Source organism: Musa acuminata, chromosome BXJ3-6 (genome assembly GCF_036884655.1).
Source record: "Musa acuminata AAA Group cultivar baxijiao chromosome BXJ3-6, Cavendish_Baxijiao_AAA, whole genome shotgun sequence".
In the NCBI taxonomy this organism is placed as follows: Eukaryota; Viridiplantae; Streptophyta; class Magnoliopsida; order Zingiberales; family Musaceae; genus Musa; species Musa acuminata.
This window is the reverse complement of record NC_088354.1, coordinates 18,228,029-18,247,222: the sequence shown is the minus strand read 5'-3', so window position 1 is coordinate 18,247,222 and position 19,194 is coordinate 18,228,029. Positions and strand designations below refer to the sequence as shown.

The window sequence follows — 19,194 nt, the reverse complement described above, 5'->3', positions numbered from 1 at the left end:
GTTGATTGTAATTATAATTTATTTTTTATTATTGAGATCGACGATAAATGACAAAATAATTCTTTATCTTAACCAAAATCGAACTATAATAGTTTCCTAACAATAAAGTTTAGGATCGACTTGGGGTAACAATCCCAACTTAAAAGGACTGCCCCAGTAATTTAATCTATTAATTAGGAAGGCATTTATATGGGCAGAATTCCTACAATTTATTATATAATTAATTAATTTATTTATTTACTTTTACGATGCAGTTTTAACTTAGTTCTAATTAATTAATTAATTTCTAATATTTGCTAGAGATCTACTTCCACTCTTCTGTTGAATGGTGCTGTCGTTTGGGATATTGATTCCTCTTATTCTTACATATTCTCAATTGTTGCATTTGATGTTCTCCTAATCTATTATTCCTCTGGAAATTAATTTGAGAGAAACTAGCTAGCGAAAGCTACTTCTTATTGCTTTAGAAAAAACAAGGAAAAGAAGTGATCACGCAGCACGTTGGTCAGATCGGTGAACGCTTTGAGCTTTAAAATCTAATCTTTCCTATAATAAGCCATTGTGGTTTATCTCCGTCGACTGGAGCTTTGACTTTTGGTTGTGGTCAACAAACACCTTTGCTTTTTTAAACCTAACTTCCCCTCGTATGACTCATGATTTTGATTTTTGTTTGTGAATAAATGGTTTCTTTCGATGGGTTGATCAAATTGTTTTTTGAAGTAACATTAATCTATTTTTAATAACTTATAATAATTACAAATTTTAAGATATTTATATATCTTTGTGTGGAAAACCAAACTAGTAGTAAATCATAAATATGGATAATGGTAATTAATCTGAATTTTCTGAATAGAAATTGACAAAAGCCAAAATGAGATATCTCAATGTTTATACTGATCTTGAATTATACGGCAAAGCACCGAGATGCCCTAATTTGATGGATCAGCATCGCACAATTAATGGGGCTTTTCGGATTGCTTCGGGCGGACCGCTCGCCGAGCCATCTCGTCCGTCCGTCCCTGTCACGGGCACCCAAACGTACGCCCCCTCGGCAGCGTCTTAGGAATCCGGGCTCAAGCTTCGGGTGCCTTCGCCGCCACGTGCCTCTCCCTCTCTCTCTCTTCTTCCCCTAATAATAATGATAATAATAATAACCATTTACTAATTCATACACCATAAAAAGATCCGTCGCTGCATTCGCCCTCATCTTCTTCCATCCTTATATTATTATTCATCCTCTCTTTCTTTGGGTAACGGTAATGGTAATCTCTCGCCATCTGAGAATAATATAATATGTCCCTTTTTCTGCTTGCTTCGTGTATGCTCGCTTTTTCTTTTCTTTTTCGTTTTTATTTTAGGATGATTGGGGAGGAAGATAACATAAAAACGGTGCTTAATGCTTTTATTATTGTGTGCCATGTAATGAGTTCGTTTTCCCTCTCTTCTTTACTTAAACCTTTTTTGTTGGGGGGGCGGAGATTGATGTGTGAAAAACAAAAAATAATCCCAAATGAAGCAAATCGTGCTTCATCTGCTTCACTCCGTCTTCCTTCTTTTCTGTTGTGATCGGTTTAGGTTTACCGATTTGATGTTTGCTCGGAGGGTTTGATCTGAGAATGCAGAAATGGATTTATTCCCTGGGTGCAGATACTGATGTGCGATGGAGATGAATGATGGAGTTGCCGAGAGGGATTCGGAGAAGAGGAAGGAGGTGATGAGGTCTGATTCCAAGGAGGGTTTGGAGCCTGGTGCGAACTACCGTGCGTACCCTAAGCCTCTGGCCAAGTACGAGGATGTCGTCGCTGATCCGGAGTTGTTCAAGGATACTCTTATGAAGCTGCATGCTGAAATGGGAACAAAGTTCATGTGAGTCTCGCTTTGTCTGCTTCTCAACCCTGTTTTTGCTCTCATGCTACTTTGCTCTGCTTCAATTTCGAGGCCTAGAATATAGACTAAGTGCTAGGTCTTGTTAACTTATTGATGGATGTCCACATCTGCTCTTTAAGAAAATAATGCATAGTCTATTTATGAATCTCAAAATTTATTGACATTTGATCCCTTCAACATTGCGTTCTTGGACCTCCCTATGCTGTTGTTTAGACTCATTAGATCAGTATACACTGAGAGATACGGGCCTCTTTCTGCACTTGCACGTGTTGGTTCCGTTTCTATATTGTAAGTGTGTCAGCTTCGTCAGATATGTCGGCTATAAGTCCGGGGCTTCTTTGCCTAGTGATGGTCACTTAAAATTTATGCCCGCATATGATAAACAGACATAACTATTCCTTTAGAAGATCAAACTTGTGGGCAACCTTGACTATCTTGATCAGTATTCAGTGTGGTCAGAACCTTTCATTGGAAGGATTATGCTGGATGCTGGTTTGGTACAACTAAGCACAAGTTTAATGCTGTTAATTTTTTCCTTTTGTATGATTTGGGAGTTGAATATCCTAGCTCAAACTTCCATTCAACTGCTCCCACCAAAATTATATCGCCACTAGAAATGGACTTCAAATGTCAGCCATATGTGGTAGGACCCAAACATTTTAAACTATAGTATCTGATTGTTTATGTTTACATCTCTTATATGTGCTCAATTTTACAAACATGGGCAGTTAAGTTTTCTGGGTAAAGTCAATTTGGTTTTCTAGATAAAGTTCTCTGAATAAGTCAAGCTGTTCGTTTCAGCTATCCACATCTCTGTCCTTGTTCACTGCAGCAATTTGGTTCCTCCGAGTCAGTAGTCATGGGCAAACAATAAACAATCTCTTTATAACTTATTTGTGGTGATATATATTGAACAATTTCTGCAATTGATACAACAGTTGCTATTTAATGATGTAAGGTTTTTAAATCTGTATGCTAAACTCATTCTGTATGCTTTTTTACCCTCATGCATCCAATGACCCCTTTCCAATTTGTTGGGAAGGTTTATTGACCCAAAACCCACTGTAGCTTACAAGAAAAAAATTAAGAATTTTATAAAACATGTTAGAAGTCATTAAAGTCATTGGCACTAGTTTTTCAGGGATTCACATGCACAATAATTTATATTCTTAAGTAGTTGGATGAGCCTAAATCTGTCAGTTTGGTATGCCAATTCAGAGAACTCCATGGTTCAACTTGTCATTACAACTTGTGCCTTGCAACTTAGTTTTTCCTACATGTCATTTTTCTTTGTGATGTCATCCTAGATATCCAAGGATTCTCACTGACACTAATAATAGCAGTCAAACTGAATGTTAGGCATATAATTCCATCTGAGAAGGATACACGAGATATGGGGTTGAGGCCCTTGATAGGTTGTCTAACAATTGTACTGTCCTGAAGTTGAGCCGGAGTTGGTATACACAGTGCTCTAACTGGTTTAACCCTACTCACAAGGTTTACTTGATAAGATTTTGATTAACTTTGTCATTTGGGATTGCTGCAGCAACATGCTTATTTTTTGTTACTCTTTATCCCATCAACTCAGGATGTAGGTACTAGTTGCACTCATGATGTGTGGAATGCTTTGGTGAAAAATTTTACTTTCTCCATATTCTGCATATTTTCATGTTTCTCTTGTGTAGCCATGTGTTCTGGTCTTAGTTCTGTTAGCAATCGATAGTGTTGGAGAACTCAACGTGAACTTATTGATGTGATGCTATATAAATCTAGATAAAATGTTAAAAATATATATAAACTTGATCTTACTAAAGAGTCTATAATCATGCATCCAAACGAACAAGGTCCATAATTTGCATCTTTGGTAGGTGCGATGCTACAGTCTAATGGTATTTAGATAAGCTGCTCTATTAATTACACTTGCATGTCAAGCTTAACCTCCTAACATTTTCCAAAGGATTTTAGTTGGGTGATATAATGCTCTTGATGTACCAATCTATCTTTAACATTATGATTGATGTTGTTTCTTTCTTCCAAGGGTCCCAATCATAGGAGGAAAGGGTCTTGATCTTCATCGACTTTTTGTTGAAGTAACTTCTCGAGGTGGTATTGAAAAGGTGAGGATCTAGCTCAGTAATTAGTTTATTTGTATTTTCGTATTTTTGCATTTCCATACAAGTTTAGTTGCTTGTTATTTTGATCATAACATGTCTTGATATATTCTGAATGTTTTTCTGTTAAAAAATTTAATACAAGAGACTTTTATTTCAGTATCTGAGTATTAATTTATTATTTATGGATAATATTTGCAAGCCGAATAATATAGAGTTTAAAGTGCTAAATAAGTCAACAAAATTGATAACAGGGCCTGGAGCATATATTGTATTGATTATGCTTTTTCCATCTTAGACCAGGATCATTTTTCTATTCACTTCCAATTTCTATGAAATTGTTGGTGGGGGTGGTTCGTCTTTTCCTATTTCTATTTCTTGCAATTATCGATGCAGGAAGAATTCGGTCTTAGGCATATGAAGTTTGTGCAGTAAGATTGCTCCTTTATAAAATTGGTGTGAAGGGTTGAAGTTGTGATCCTTGTGTGCAAGGACAAGACTTTGTATAATTACCTCAAACCCTGCTTAGCAAGATTTTGGTGTTAGTCTAAAAATAAGAGATGCAATTTTATAGAACATAAGACAAAAGATATCATTGAAAGGGTTCGATGCTAGATGTCCTCAACTTTTATCTTGAAAATCAGAGAATAGAAACTGGAAGTGTTGTTAAACATGCCTAACTCAAATCCTTAGGATTGTTACATTAAGTTATAGACTTAACCCAGCTAGTGGTTTGCCATGGTTTGGTGAGCCCAATTTGTCTCTGTACTATAATCAATATAAGCTCTTTATATTATTTACCAACTAGAGATTTATGAATGACATACTATCAAAAAAAGAATTATGAAAAATAAGAAAGATTGGGTAATTTAAAGCCTCTGCACAAATTCTATTTGAGGGTGCTGACAGTACCAAAGTTCGTACTTGAGGGGTTTTTAATGTTTCATGAATGTAACATTTTGTAGTGTGCAATGTCATGCTGATGCCAATACATGTTAGTTTACATTGGAGGCCCAACATGATGTGTTGTTGCATTTTATGTATTCAAAAGTCTACACTGTTGTGCATTGGCGTCTCTCAATAGCAACATTGAAATGGTAGTCATTCTGCCAATACTATCAGGAAAGATGATTTTATGTGAAATGGATCCATGGGGATAGTCAGTCGTAGAATATGGATAAAGATGCATGAATCTTTCATCGATGGCAAATCGATATCCACTAGCTAGAACACTAATATGAACCAATTACATAGAGTGGAAACTTATATATCAAAACTGAAAGAAACATTCTTTTATATTGCAATAACCAAAGAATTAAAATTTTAGATCTTTACCATGTTCTAGACTCTTGAAAGGTAATATACAAAACTGAAGTACTACATTATGCAAGTGATGTGGTACCATTTTGATATTCTATTTTATTGAATAAAATGGGAGGACAAAAATTGTAAGCTTGATTGAAGATTCCAAATGAAAAGGGAGATAAATTTTGGGCTTGATTGGAGTCTCAAATTATTTATTCAAGATTCTACACATGAAAAAGATTTTATCGTAAGGAAACTTTAAGAGAACTTGTCAATCAAATATCTTAGCAATAAGTTATTTGTCAATAATTATCAAAATGTCTTATCAAAAGACAGAAGAAATGATTGATATGCGTTGATACAAGAGATAAAAAATTTTATTGTATTTTCTATATTTTTGTAGTCTTTCTTTTCTTCTTGTACCATGTTTGATAGAAAGAGGGAATGGGATTGTGAATAAGAACATCAAAGAATGATTGAGAAAATAAAAAGTGTTTTTTATGTGTGAATGATTTGTTTCTCGATGATATGGTTCCATTCTTTATAGGTGAGACATGCATCCTGGGAGTTAATCACAGAGTTAGATTGAGTATAATATCTTAATTGTTTTCTCTTATATCTTCATTATTACATAACTGTCAAAACCTAAGAAAAAATTTTCTTTGCCAGTTTATGCTTTCGTCCTGCATTAGATTGGTACAAGAGCACTTCTCCTGCATCATTTGAATATTGTGGGGGATGAAATGTTTGAACAACTAAACATAATAGAGATACTTATTGTTACATTTACGACATCAGACATTATCTGACTGTCCTCTCATAATCTTCTCTTACGAGATCCTGAATACATACGCTCTGCTTTTGCCTTTCTTACCCCATTATGGTAATGGCAGACAGGTGGTGGTAGATTGGGTAAGAAAAAACTTGGCTGAAAGGGAACTTCGAATTTTTAACATTAATTTACTTAATTAACTCCTATAAATAGCAATAGTCCCATCTAAGTTCATCGATCAAGCTTTTACCAAAGCCTTTAGTAAAACATTTTTATGCAGTGAAAATTATTGTACAAAAGTTGCTAAGTAAAGATTTTGCAAGACAGCCTTTAGCCTTCACGATCAGGCTTAAATGATATCAGTCTTTTCATTAGTCATTTTCTGCTTTATTTCTCTTCTGTCAGTTGCAATATGCAGAATCAATAGAGCTGTATCTTTCTCTTTCTGTGTCTTAGCCACAAACATAACTCCACTTTTATTGGCATAAAAACAATATATGAGACTCTCGATGAAAGTGGTAAACCTTTAACCTTCGATCTAGTTTGGAAGAATATTTTCGAATAGAACCTGGCAAAATCTTGCGACTAGGGTCGTATGTGGACCAAGGCATGACTAGGGTTGTACTTGGACCAAGTCTGGCTCTACTTTTGGTTGACTGTAATCTGGCCCTGTTCAGCCTAAACATCCCTAGTTTTTAGTTGGTTTAATTGACTGAGCTGAATGCATGTGAATGTTTCATTTAGCCAATCTCAAGTAGTTGGGGCTTAAAGACTCTTTTGGTGTTGTAATGAGCTGGTGTATTATGCTGAAGTATTTTAGGAACTTCAGATTACCTTCTACCTAACTTGAAGATACCCATTTGTAAATATTAACTTTGGAGACATCCGAAATATCTACTTTACAATTAGAAGTGCTATCTATTGTTTTATTTAATGACGATTGTGCTACCAACAGTTCCAAAATTCCCTGATGGTCCAGGGGAAAAAGATTTGCATAACGCAAGATATCATTATTTTATAAAGTTTAAATTTATGGGATACTACAATGTAAAGCCAAAGGATTTGACCTTCAAGTACACTTTTCACATTGTGCAAAATTAAAAAAAAAAGTTGGAAGATTTTCTTCCCATGTGGAAGGGAAACATCTGAATATGAGCATCATTTCCCTCCAACTTAAACTTAATAAGTTAGTCCAAGAATTTTTTATATAATTATAATGATTTAAATTGAGACTTTATATGCACATAAGAAATTTTTTAATAGGAATAAGTACATTACTTAAATGCAGGTAATTGCAGAGAGAAGATGGAGAGAAGTAACTGCTGCTTTTAGTTTTCCTTCTACCGCAACAAATGCATCTTTTGTTCTTCGCAAGTACTACTTGTCCTTGTTACAGCATTATGAGCAGATCTATTTGTTTGGTTCACAAGGATGGAACCTTCCCAATGGTTTGTACATGTCAAATTGTCAGCTACTTCTAACTTTTCTCTGCTCTTCTCTTTACTTCATCAAGCTGTACATTTAAATTACAGTTCCTTCGAACACTTCTTCAACTACTTCAGTTTCATCCCAAAAGTTGGTCGAACCTGTGAAATCACATCCTGAGGCTCAGGCTGCTCTTCACAAACGAAGAAGAAACAGTGGTGAGTTTGTTTAAAGCCATTTACTAATCTGTAATATCAGTAGTCAGGTAACAGTAACATGTCTCATTAATGATTGTTTGAGATATTGAGATGATTGTTACTGTTTTTTTGAGATATGACTGTCAAGCATTTTCACATGTCATGAAGCTTGAGATCAAAAGAACAAAAAAAGGTGATAGTTTGACATAGGTTTTTTTTTTTTTTTCCTTTTTGTAGTTCTGCATCATGCTTTGCTAATATCCAGCAGAAAAGAAAAAAAAATGAAAAAGAAAACAAGAGGCATCTTTTATTAATAATTGATCAATCACCATCTTTTGGCAACCTTTTTGCAGACATTTACATTTCTGCAAAGATTACTAATCTGATTCTTTCACAACTGTAGGTTCTTCTCCAACATATCCTCCCGTTGTTGGAGTAATTGATGGAAAATTCGAGCATGGCTATTTTGTGACAGTTACTGTTGGCTCAGAGAAACTTAAAGGTGTCCTTTATCATATTTCTGACCAAGCTCCATGGCCTTTGGTGTGTGCTGATGAGAGTAATTTGAGGAGCCCCCGCCAGAGGAGGTGTCGGAAGAAGCTCAGCATGCTAGACCCCAATCATCCAAAACCCAATAGGAGTGGCTACAATTTCTTTTTCGCCGAGCAGCATGCCAGGCTTAAGCCACTTCATCCTGGGAGAGACAGAGAAATCAGTAGAATCATTGGTGTCCGGTGGAATGGGCTAACTGAAACTGAAAAAGCTGTAAGACCCTGAGAACATATACTCGGATTTCCTTTTTTAGTACTAAAAGCAGGTTCTCGATGCTGGTCCAATGTGATAAGTTACTCATTATCGACCTTGTTAAAATCTCAGGTGTATCACGAGAGAGGTTTGAAGGACAAAGAGAGGTATAAGAATGAAATGACAGTCTACAATGAGAGAGTAAAAGCAGGTCAACATACTAATCTGTCGCCAATCCAGCAGCTTCCCGTTCAACCCATGATGGCAGGACAAACCGACACAAAATCTGAGAAGGTTGATAACGATGTGAATGTAACAGATGAGGATTGTTTCAGTTCTGATGACAGTGATTCTGATGGTGAAAGTTCACACGACTCAGAAATGGGGAGGTCTCTTGATAGAAGTGCTATTGAATCCACTTGTTTGGCGGAGACTTTAAAAGAGGAAGATCGGTTCGAGTTACGGAGAAGAGAGGATGAGAAATTGGGGAACGGTGCATGATTTAAGCATGAGACTTGACATAGCAGCTAATTTTTAGCAGGCGATGAGATCACTGGAATAGATTGGTTTTGTTTTCTTTTTTTCTTCCATCTTCCATCAGTGCATGCAAGAAAAACAGAAAACCGGAGTTGTCAACTCTGGACAGGTGGGTTTTGTATGATCTGCATCACATGTCACTGTAAACTTGACTTGATTCCGTCAGTTTGTCTACGGGCATGTTGTTTAGCTTAATGTTTATATGTTTGTTATTGCTTAAATCGTTATCTACTTGCTGCTCTTCTTCTAGCACAACATTCTCCACAGCCTCGTCTCGGACGTGGAGGCCATCGGTCGTCATCGACTTCCTTGACCACTCGATTCTAAGTTAATACATCGAGCTTTAAGTTATATTGTAATCAGTAGTCTCCGTTGTATGCCGAGTTGAATTATTTCGGTTCCAGTAGAAGGATGCTAAGTTTAGTCAACAACCATTACCAATTGGTTTGAATAGCCATAAATATTTTTTTCAATATCTAAAATATACATATTAGAAATGAAATCTACATTTTTAATATAGCATCAAATATCCAAAGAGCGTTGGAGATTTGAAACTGGCGGGCATTGTTTTATATTGGAGTTTAATATTAATTGAAGTTTTAGCATCATTACACGTTAGAAATGCCAACAGTTTATTGATGGGTATTATTATACTGCCATATTTGTATATCTTTAGCTTTACAGGGATATACTGCCATATTTCATATATTTTCCTCCGAAGTGTGTGTGTGCGCGTGTATATATATATATATATATATATATATATATATATATATATATATATATATAATGGGTTTTACCTTATGTGAATATTGCAGCAGGCCTTTCCCTACTATTTGGTGTATTGGAAGAAGCATATACGAACAAGAATAGCAACATCTTTGCACGCGTATTCGAACGTCCGTATATCGATATTACTAATGAAAACATTACATGTATCGAGATCGATACACACGTACAGTATACTCACCCGGACATCTATACGTACCAGTGTCTATGCGGATACGCAGTCGGGCAGAGGTCGGTCGACGTGGCACTTGGCGGGCAGCTGCTTGACCCGGTCGGAGCTGACCCAAAAGAACCCGAGGAGGGGCGACTTGATGTAGGAGCAGAAGCAGCCGAAGTCGGCGGTGGCGACGGCGGCGCAGCACTCCGGCGATGGAGTCTTGTCCGGGAACCACTTGCTGACGGCCGACCTGCACGCTGACAGGCCTCCGGGCGACACGTTGCAGACGCCCCCCGAAGTTACCTTCACCTTCCGGCCGCTCGCGCTGGCCACCAGAAGCAGGAGCAGGAGAGCGAACGCCGCTTGACGGGACTCCATCGTTGATGCCATGAGGCTCTCTGCGCTGCCTTGGTATACATAGAGAGCTCCATATCATGTATTGTTGGAGTTACACATGGAGGTCGAAGGAGATGGTTTGAAGTTGGGAAAGCTTAAATGCTGGTTTCCGTTTGCGAGGAGTACAGCAAAGTTACTATTTATTATTTCCACGACAGCGAAGTTTCTCAGTTCATTCAGTTCAAATAAATAATAAATACACAAGAATCTCATGTCAATCTTCTTGGAGAAGAAGACCTCAACATGCATGCGTTGATTGGTATTAATGAACTCTAAATTTGACATGGTAATCCTATCTATCTATCTATCTATCTTTGTTTGTTCACATAATTAATTTGCATTGCATCAGTTCTCTAACCGTGTTTATATTTATAAATAGTATGATCAATAGAAATTCTCTGGACGCATGTTAAGGAGAAAAAAACAATGTATTAAAATATGTCAAGGGTGAAGCTTTGCAAGGATAACTATGTAAAGAGCCCCCATGAAATCTTTCTAATATTTTAAAAGGCTAACAACAACACTCATCACATATTTCTTTTTTCTTGGATTGTTTGGTAACATTTGTTGTCGTCTCTACCTAAAGATCAAAAGTTGACAGGTGTAGGAAGTGAATAAAATAAACACATTATATAATATTTTAACGATGTGGTCGTGGGTTCGATTAATAGTTTTTGTTCAAGTTGGTGATCCATGTATATGGAAAGAACACATAGGAACAGGAAAAAGAAACACTATTTACAGGATGTGCCGTCTTCCTTATTTCTTGATCACAACAAACACCTAATGTGTGCTGGTATTGCAGCGGCCTTCCTCCGTGCCCTGCACGTCCCATTCTGAGCCAGTCGAGAGATGCTACCGCTTGACCTCTCTCTCTTTTCGGTGCAAGCAAACACACTGCATGCAGGAACAGAACCAAAGGTGGAAACTTTTTTTTGAGTCTCGACATCCAAGTTTTTCTTATAAAGGTGGTGTCTTTTTCTGCCATCTATTTTCTTTCTCTTCAATCGCAGAAATCAACTACAGCACCGCCGAACAATCAAATCGACAGAAGATTGTCGATAAAAAGCCGCCTCCTCGAACGTCGCGACCCTGCCGTCCTCCTCCACGACGATCGCCCTCCTCAACTCCCCGGACTTCGCCGTCGGCGCCAAAGGAAGAAGACGCAATCGAAGGATTAGGTGCTACGTCCTCTCCAAATGATTGAGATGACGTCCAACCGTGGGGCACCTACAGCTTATGACCACACGTCGTCGTGTCCCAAAACTTACAACACTTGGCACTTGGCCAAGTCACTGTGGAGCACCCAAGACATTTGGAGGTGTTCGATAATGTTGTCTCCTGATGGTGATGCCATGAGTGTTTGCTCGTGTGACACGCACAGCCGGGCTTCTCGGGCCATATGGCCAGCTTCCCATCGCCCATCTTTCTCTCCTCTACCATTGAATTGGATTCGCAGTACCCTACTTAATCACCTTCTTTCTAAAATATCAATCAAGTCTTCAAGTTATTCACCAAAATATGCTGTGATTTGTTTGTTTCCTCTTGTTCAAACTAGAGCCATTTGGGACGCCAATTAGAGAAAGTAATAAAAGCACCCCAAGATATTCACCACATTAAAATTTTAAAGTATATAATACTTTTTTTTCCAGATTAGTTGTGCTACCGGTAACAGTATGATGCCATGATTTTTTATTCCATCAAGGTTTTTTATTTGAAAATAAAAAAAATTATAATGATACTAAAAATAATAATGAATTTCATCATTTTTATGGTTATTTCATAAACGATGAGTTCCTCTGTGTAAAGTTCATTATAAAGTAATAACTCTTTTTCATAATAAGAGTTATATGTTGTACTGTAACAAACAGTACATAATTAGAAAAATTATTGTAATTTAAATTTATATATTTAATCGTGTTTGACATATTTATAATGGTATAATAGGGTTAACTATAGATTAATTAATTTTTTAATATTATAATTTATGGATTTAATTATGATTATGTTATTTTTTAACCTATATTTGGTCAATTCTATATATTTAATAATTATTAGGGTATTTAACATGCTTATATTTATAAAAAAAAGAGTCAATTAAAGACTTATTAGTGTTTTTAACATTTATGATTAGTATATTTAATGATAATCTCATCGTAATTTGATATATATTGGATCAATTTAGTGTATTTAATGTCTATTAGGTTGATTGATATATTTATAATAGCAAAGTATGATTCATTACATATATCACAGTCTTGTTATTTTAAATTAAGTCTAATAATAGCTTGTTAATTTGATAAATTTTTATAGTAACATGTACCAAAGGAATAAATATATGATGACGCTTGGGATCATGCTCATCATGTGAACGAAAGCTATCATCATTAGTAATGCAAACATTATGACTACATTGATCGAGGTGGAAGAATCACTCGGTAGAAGTAATATTTGGTTAGCGACTATCTCTGTATTACAAAATGCAAAAAAGTTCTAACAGAGGTCTATCAATTATTTCAAAAAAAATTAAATTAAATAAGAAATTATGTAATTAAAAAGAAGTCCAAGAAAGTGGAAGAATACCACATGGCTACATAAGAACTACTATTCGACGATAATATCGATCCGAATCTCAGAGTTAACATTTATGTATTATTAAAAAATTAATACATGTATGATAATACAATGAATCATCAATAACCTCACTCAATGGCAATGGCAATGGCAATGGGAACTAATTGTCCCTTCTTCTTAATTAAGTAGGATTGATAGAATGAGATAGAGTAGAATTAGTTTCTTATTATAAGACTTGATAGGAGGTCAGTACTAGATATTATTAAGATTGATCTATAAGTATATCATCTATAAATAGCAAAACAAACATAAATTAATGATGCATGTACAAAAGAAAAGAAGTGAGAATTTGGCAACATAATATCTAAGCGCTTTAACTTCTATAATTCCAGTGAGCACAATCCAATGTTCATTAGAGTGTAAGGTATCTTCAATCCAAAAGGCTAAAATGAGGATATAATCTTTAACACTGAAGGAGATCTATAACATATGAGGACGTGAATATTAGATCAAATCCTTCGAGAGATAGTGAGATAAATATAGAGTGATACTAATATGTGATAATTGGATATGACCTATAAGAATGAGCATCATTAACTTTTTTTATATATTAGAATACAAGAATCATTTTTCATAAGTTAGTTGATACTTCCAATCAGATTTAATATACAAACTATAGTGAAAACCTAATTGATACTATAGTAGAGGAGATTGGGCCACAATACATTATCTAAATAGTCACCGATAATGGAGCTAATTTCAAGAATATTAGTTTATAATTAATTAAAAAAATTATTTTGGACTCCATGTATAGCCCACTTCATGAACCTAATGTTGAAGGACTTTGGTAAGTTATACTCAGTAAGCGAGTATGTGGTAAAGGCACCGTTAGTGACAAAGTTTACATATGATCATTATTGGGTCCATTCCTTGATACAAAAGTATATAAATGATGAAATACTCTGACATAGCATTACTTATTTTACTATAAAATTTATTACCTTAAAGTCAATCCATCAAAAGAAATAAGGCCTCAAGGTAATGATCATATCACAAGAATGATCGAGTTCAAGGTATTCAAAATCAAGTGATAAAAAAAATTATTCTTTTTTCTAGATCGTAGGAAATCGTGAATGAAATTATAACAAGAGTTGAACTACTTTATGTTATCCTCCATAAGATCGATACGAAGAAATATCCATAAATATTTTATTTTAGACATATACTACTTACAATAAAAGTTAAAATCAAAAAAGTTTTCACAAATAATTTTAAAGCCAATCAATACTTACATATCATCAACCATAAGACCAAGTTCATATGGACTAAGATAATCACAATACAAGGAACATGAAATCATTTACAAATTCTTACTAATGAAATCATTTGTCTTATAATGTATTATCTATATTCGATAATTCAATTTCAATAGTCTTAGAAGATGATCAGATTTATTACCGATAATAAGAAAAATTATTTACTGACTCTTACTAAAAAAGTGTTAATACTATTATAGAGGGCCAATTATTATGAGTAATTATCAGTTCATTCTCCGACGTTGTAGCTATATCATGTCATTATAATATGGATCCTAGTAAGACAGTTGCACACATATTGATATTAATTATTGATTAAGCTAATAAAATCTTTGCATATTTTTTTGTAGTCAAGTGGTGGTTATAATCTAGAGGATCTGCATAAAATATAACTGGTCAATGTTTGTGTGCTTTCACAAACAACAACATCGAGTGGCCCCAAACGTAACTAGTTAACATTCGCATTAGTTCACACAAAGATCTATAATAAACTATCATATACATAGTTAAAGAAATTAGTATATATCTACTTTAATATATGGTTAAGGTTTCGATGTGTCAAGCTAGATAAGAAATTAGATAAATCAGAGATTGATCATATTGACCTCGAATACTATAACGAAGATTCACAACCAATGATGGAATAAGCCAAAGCAGTAAAGAATCAAAAGGATTCTTTACTTGATAAGGTGAGAGATCCTTCACAACGTTTACATTTTATCACTGAGTTAATAGAAGAAGAGGAACAACATCCCAAGTAAAAGGAAGATTCCTCTCTGTCAGAACATATCAGAAGGTGTCGGACAATATCGTCAGACAATGTGCAAAGGCAAAGATACCTAAGCATACCTAAGTATTACAATCATTTGCCCAGTGTGCAAAGGCAAAAGGAAAAATAGTAGCATTAGTTTTACCATTATAACGTAAACAAAAAGTAGGACTCTGTCATATTCCCAACCATCATATTATAGATGATCTTATGACCAATAGTAGTATGGTGATAATTGATTATTCTTCTTCAAACAGTAGTATAGCAATTGATCTTATAATATAGAGTAATAAGTCAATAGTGAAAGTCAAAATTCTAATATTCTCTAACCTCCACACTAATATAAACTACAATTATACTTATTTTAGAAATCATCTTAGACAGTGTGGTTTATGACAATCAAATTATGACTATCACCACATTCATGCACCGATAGCAATGGTGTATTAGTATATTATGTTGCGAAATCAATTTAAGGATTGGATCAAACGAAAATAGCATATTGATGTATAAATATATATGACCAAAGACCTCGATCCACCACTCATGGATTTTCGTCATTCTTTTTTATGGTAAAACTAAGTAGATCTGTCGATCAATCAATTTATTATTTGATTCATTTGAATATTAAATTTTAACTCATAATCTAATAATTTAAATATTTTTATAGATAATTTAATATTAAAGGAATGACAATTCGTAACATGCAGCTCCTCAAAATCTGAAAAAAATATACCACAATTCCTTTCAAATTTAGAATATTTTTTTTTGATAAAATTATATAAAATTTATATTCAATCTTAACTTAAAATTCTTAATCTATTTTTTTTTTATTTTTTAAATAATTTTAAATAAATTTTTAAAAAAATTTCTATGTCATTGACATATATCGTCGTACCAACACTTTGACACATTGCTCTGGGGTGATATATATTATGCATATACCACCTCGATCGATAAGTCAAATCATTTTTTTTCTTATATGGAAAGTCTTTTTAAATTTAAATTTTTTATTGAAACATTCTTATATTTAAATTTTTATAATTAAATATATTTTAATTAAAAAGTTCCAAAATAATACTAGCTGCAAGTCCAAAACCCAAAGTTGGATTGACCACGTTGGATATTCTCTTGATCTCCATTATCTCAACCCTCTATTTTCCACTTCGTCTTCTCTGTCTCAACGTTCCTGGTCACCAGATCGCCATGCTCTCTCTCTCTCTCTCTCTCTCTCTCTCTCTCTCTCTCCGTCCTGGCAACTTGATTTCTCGAAGGCACTTTGCTGAGAGATCCCATTAGCCGCCTAGAAGATCCTCGGCCTGTCATGAGACAGAGGATCTGTAGCTGCGTGGAATGCTAGCTCAAATAAGCACTTCTTTCCTAAAGGTGGAGGGAGCATATGGACCTTAATATTTTGAATTGCATCTTTCCTACAGTAGCACCGGACTTGGCAGTCATTGTCGATAAGACCTCACCTTGTCGTAGTCGCATGTGTTTGGAGGTTCAACACTCGGTCAGCGAAGGGTAAGAGGAGAATAAAGAAAGCGTGCACATGACAAGCAATGTCGAAGGGAGAAGGTCGAGCTGGCGATGGCCATCTACGTAAGTTCAATCTGCAGAACCATGTCCAGGTTCAATGTACTGATCATCAAGCCATCACGATTCGGCGGACATATCGAGCTCTTTCCACGTTGCCATTATGATCTTGGAACGGGAACATCTATCCTTCCCCTAATTTTGTCTCTATTCGTTCCTGCTGGAATTGTAATTAAACCCAAAATTTCCCAATGTTGATGATCAAATGTCACTTGACTTAATGTATGATTTAAATTTAATGACATTCAAATAGTTGTTAAGCAGTCATGCAACGTCAACGTTGTCCTTTTTAGAATTAATTTTTCATATGCTTAAAACTAATTTTCTGATTTAACTAGTTGTTAATTTAATGACTTTACTTTATTTATGATAGCATGAAAGATCATAGATAATAATGTATTTCAAAATAGCGTTAGACATGATGAGGGTAATAATGGCGATAAGACTCGGGTGATGTCAGCTGCCTCAGATGACGTCTCACGCCTCTGTTGACCTGTCAACACCTGGTCAACGCGGACCGGAACGCCGACCAAGGCACATTAACACCCTGCTCAGGCTCGATCCTTTACGCCACGCCAACATCGATGTCAGACACTACCAGAAATACGATCCTGCTCCTTGCGGGCAGGCACCATCAGGCAATGGTAACCCTCACTATAAAAACCTTCGCGCTCCAAGGAAATGAGGGAGGACACAACACAGATAAAAAATCCTCTGCGATTATTCACTAACTTGATTGTCGGAGGGGTCGGGCCGAGCTCCCCTGACCCGACCTGTGTACAGGTGTGAAGACGAAGGCCTCCCACTAGACGCCCAAGCGAGGAGTTCCCTCCCGGAGGAAGCAGCGACCCCGTCTCGATCGGACCATCGCAATCGACCACTTCAGCGATCTCAAGGGCCGCCCCAGGAAGATCCCTCATCATCCAGACCCGAACCAAGCCGCGTCGACCCCGAGGCCACGGCTTAAAGTTGTTTACACCAACATTTTTGGTGCTAGAAGGAGGGCTCGAATGTCAAGGGATCGCCCAATTGGCTCAGACGAGCTCGTGGCTGAGGGGTCACACCCGATCAAAGCTCCGGGGGAACACCCCCCGCGCGGAGAACCTCGAGACGAACCCCCCGCCGTGACTTTAGAGCGCTATTGGCAGATATTTAATGACCCGGGTCTGTCACCGCTAGACGGCGCCCCAGCTGGCCCGTCGCCCGTGTCGTCTGAGGCCTTTCAGGACCTCACTCATCAAGTCCGAACTATGACCGATATGGTGCAATCCATTATCCCACTCGTTTCTCGACCGCAGCACCCGCTTACGATCCAACCACTGCGGCAACAGGAGCCGCCCGTTCTGGCTCGCACCCCACCCTGAGAGGCCGCGGCCCCACTCGGGAACCGAGCAACGGCAAACCCGAGAGGCCGCCCGGAGCCCGAGGCATTTTCCTCAGACTCCACCGATTCCTTGCGAGCCCAGCTATGCTTCGTTAGTCAACGGCTCGACGAGGTGCAGAAAGAGGTTCGTGGGTCAAGGGGAGAGCTCGGGGAAGATGCACACCAGGGATCTCCATTCACACCCGAGATACAGGATCAGACAGTCCCCCCGAACTTCCGACTCCCCTCCCTAGACGCATACGACGGCTCCACCGACCCAACAGACCATGTAGTCGTTTTCCACGCCCAGATGGTGCTGTATAGAACCTCTGATGCTTTGATGTGCAGAGCGTTTCCCACCACTCTGAGAGGTCCGGCCCGCGCGTGGTACAGCGGCCTGAAGACCGGGACGATCGCCTCCTTTGACCAGCTCGTCAAGGACTTCGAACTCAACTTTTTGGCCTACGCCCGGACGAAACCTTCTGTAACGCTGCTCCTCGGACTCAACCAGAGGGAGGATGAGCCCCTCTCCCACTTTGTAAATCGTTTTGCAACACAAATCCGGGGATTACCGGACGCTCATCCCTCTCTATTGATGCAGACGTTTATGATAGGCCTGCGACCTTCCAGGTTCTTCTGGTCCCTCGTGGAGCGATCCCCCACCGCGATGCATGAGATGCTTCAACGCGCAAACCAGTTCATCGCGACCGAGGCTTGGATAGCCGGGAAGCGGGAGGAGCACAAGAGGGCTAGGCCGGAGTCGGCTCGGGGACAACCGTCCGCCGCACTAAGGCGTAGGATGGACCGACCTGACCCGCCGGTGCTGAGGACTGTTAGGATCGGAGCGGCACTAAGAGGGGGGGGGGGGGGGGGGGGGTGAATTAGTGCAGCGGATTAAAACTTCGATTTTAATCAAAATCTTTCGTACGTTAAGAACGAAACTTGAGAAATTTAACTTGAAGGCGTATTCTTAAAGTTGCGCAGAAAGAGTAATGAGGAACTAAAGCAGTAAGAAGATTTGCAGTAATGTAAATGACAATAATAAAAAGCAAACCAGAGATTACGCCGATTTTTAGAGTGGTTCGGTCAAATGACCTACTCCACTTGCGAGGCCCCTCTTCGATGAGGCTCCCACCTTCCACTAGCAAGTCTCTTGAAATGGAAGGGTAAACACCCCTCTTACAACCTTTTACAAGCAGCTCAACCTCTTACAAATTTTCAATAAGAAAGAAGGAGGAGAACTCTCTAGCAAATTG

At 37.3% G+C, this 19,194-nt stretch overlaps 3 protein-coding genes across 7 annotated transcripts; 2 read left to right on the top strand and 1 right to left on the bottom strand.

Annotated features, from left to right (window-relative positions):
• The first annotated feature begins 1,143 nt into the window (after positions 1-1,143).
• Positions 1,144-9,199, top strand: LOC103988662 (high mobility group B protein 9). 5 transcript variants are annotated; one of them, XM_009407265.3, is made up of 7 exons: positions 1,144-1,262; positions 1,648-1,866; positions 3,926-4,004; positions 7,364-7,523; positions 7,608-7,718; positions 8,101-8,462; positions 8,574-9,199. In XM_009407265.3, exons 2-7 carry the CDS (start codon positions 1,661-1,663, stop codon positions 8,940-8,942), a joined length of 1,287 nt encoding a protein of 428 aa, XP_009405540.2. In that variant the 5' UTR covers positions 1,144-1,262; positions 1,648-1,660; the 3' UTR covers positions 8,943-9,199. The 5 variants fall into 5 exon arrangements, with proteins under 5 accessions (XP_009405540.2, XP_009405541.2, XP_018682793.2 ...); XM_009407266.3 differs by having other exon boundaries at positions 1,151-1,256; XM_018827248.2 differs by having other exon boundaries at positions 1,176-1,262; positions 1,623-1,866.
• A 773-nt stretch (positions 9,200-9,972) lies between these two features.
• LOC135641396 (putative lipid-transfer protein DIR1) lies at positions 9,973-10,302 on the bottom strand. Its single transcript, XM_065156754.1, has one exon. The coding sequence runs from the start codon at positions 10,300-10,302 to the stop codon at positions 9,973-9,975; it is 330 nt and encodes a 109-aa protein (XP_065012826.1).
• A 7,946-nt stretch (positions 10,303-18,248) lies between these two features.
• LOC135641395 (uncharacterized) lies at positions 18,249-18,818 on the top strand. Its single transcript, XM_065156753.1, has one exon. It carries the CDS (start codon positions 18,249-18,251, stop codon positions 18,816-18,818), a length of 570 nt encoding a protein of 189 aa, XP_065012825.1.
• Positions 18,819-19,194: the final 376 nt, after the last annotated feature.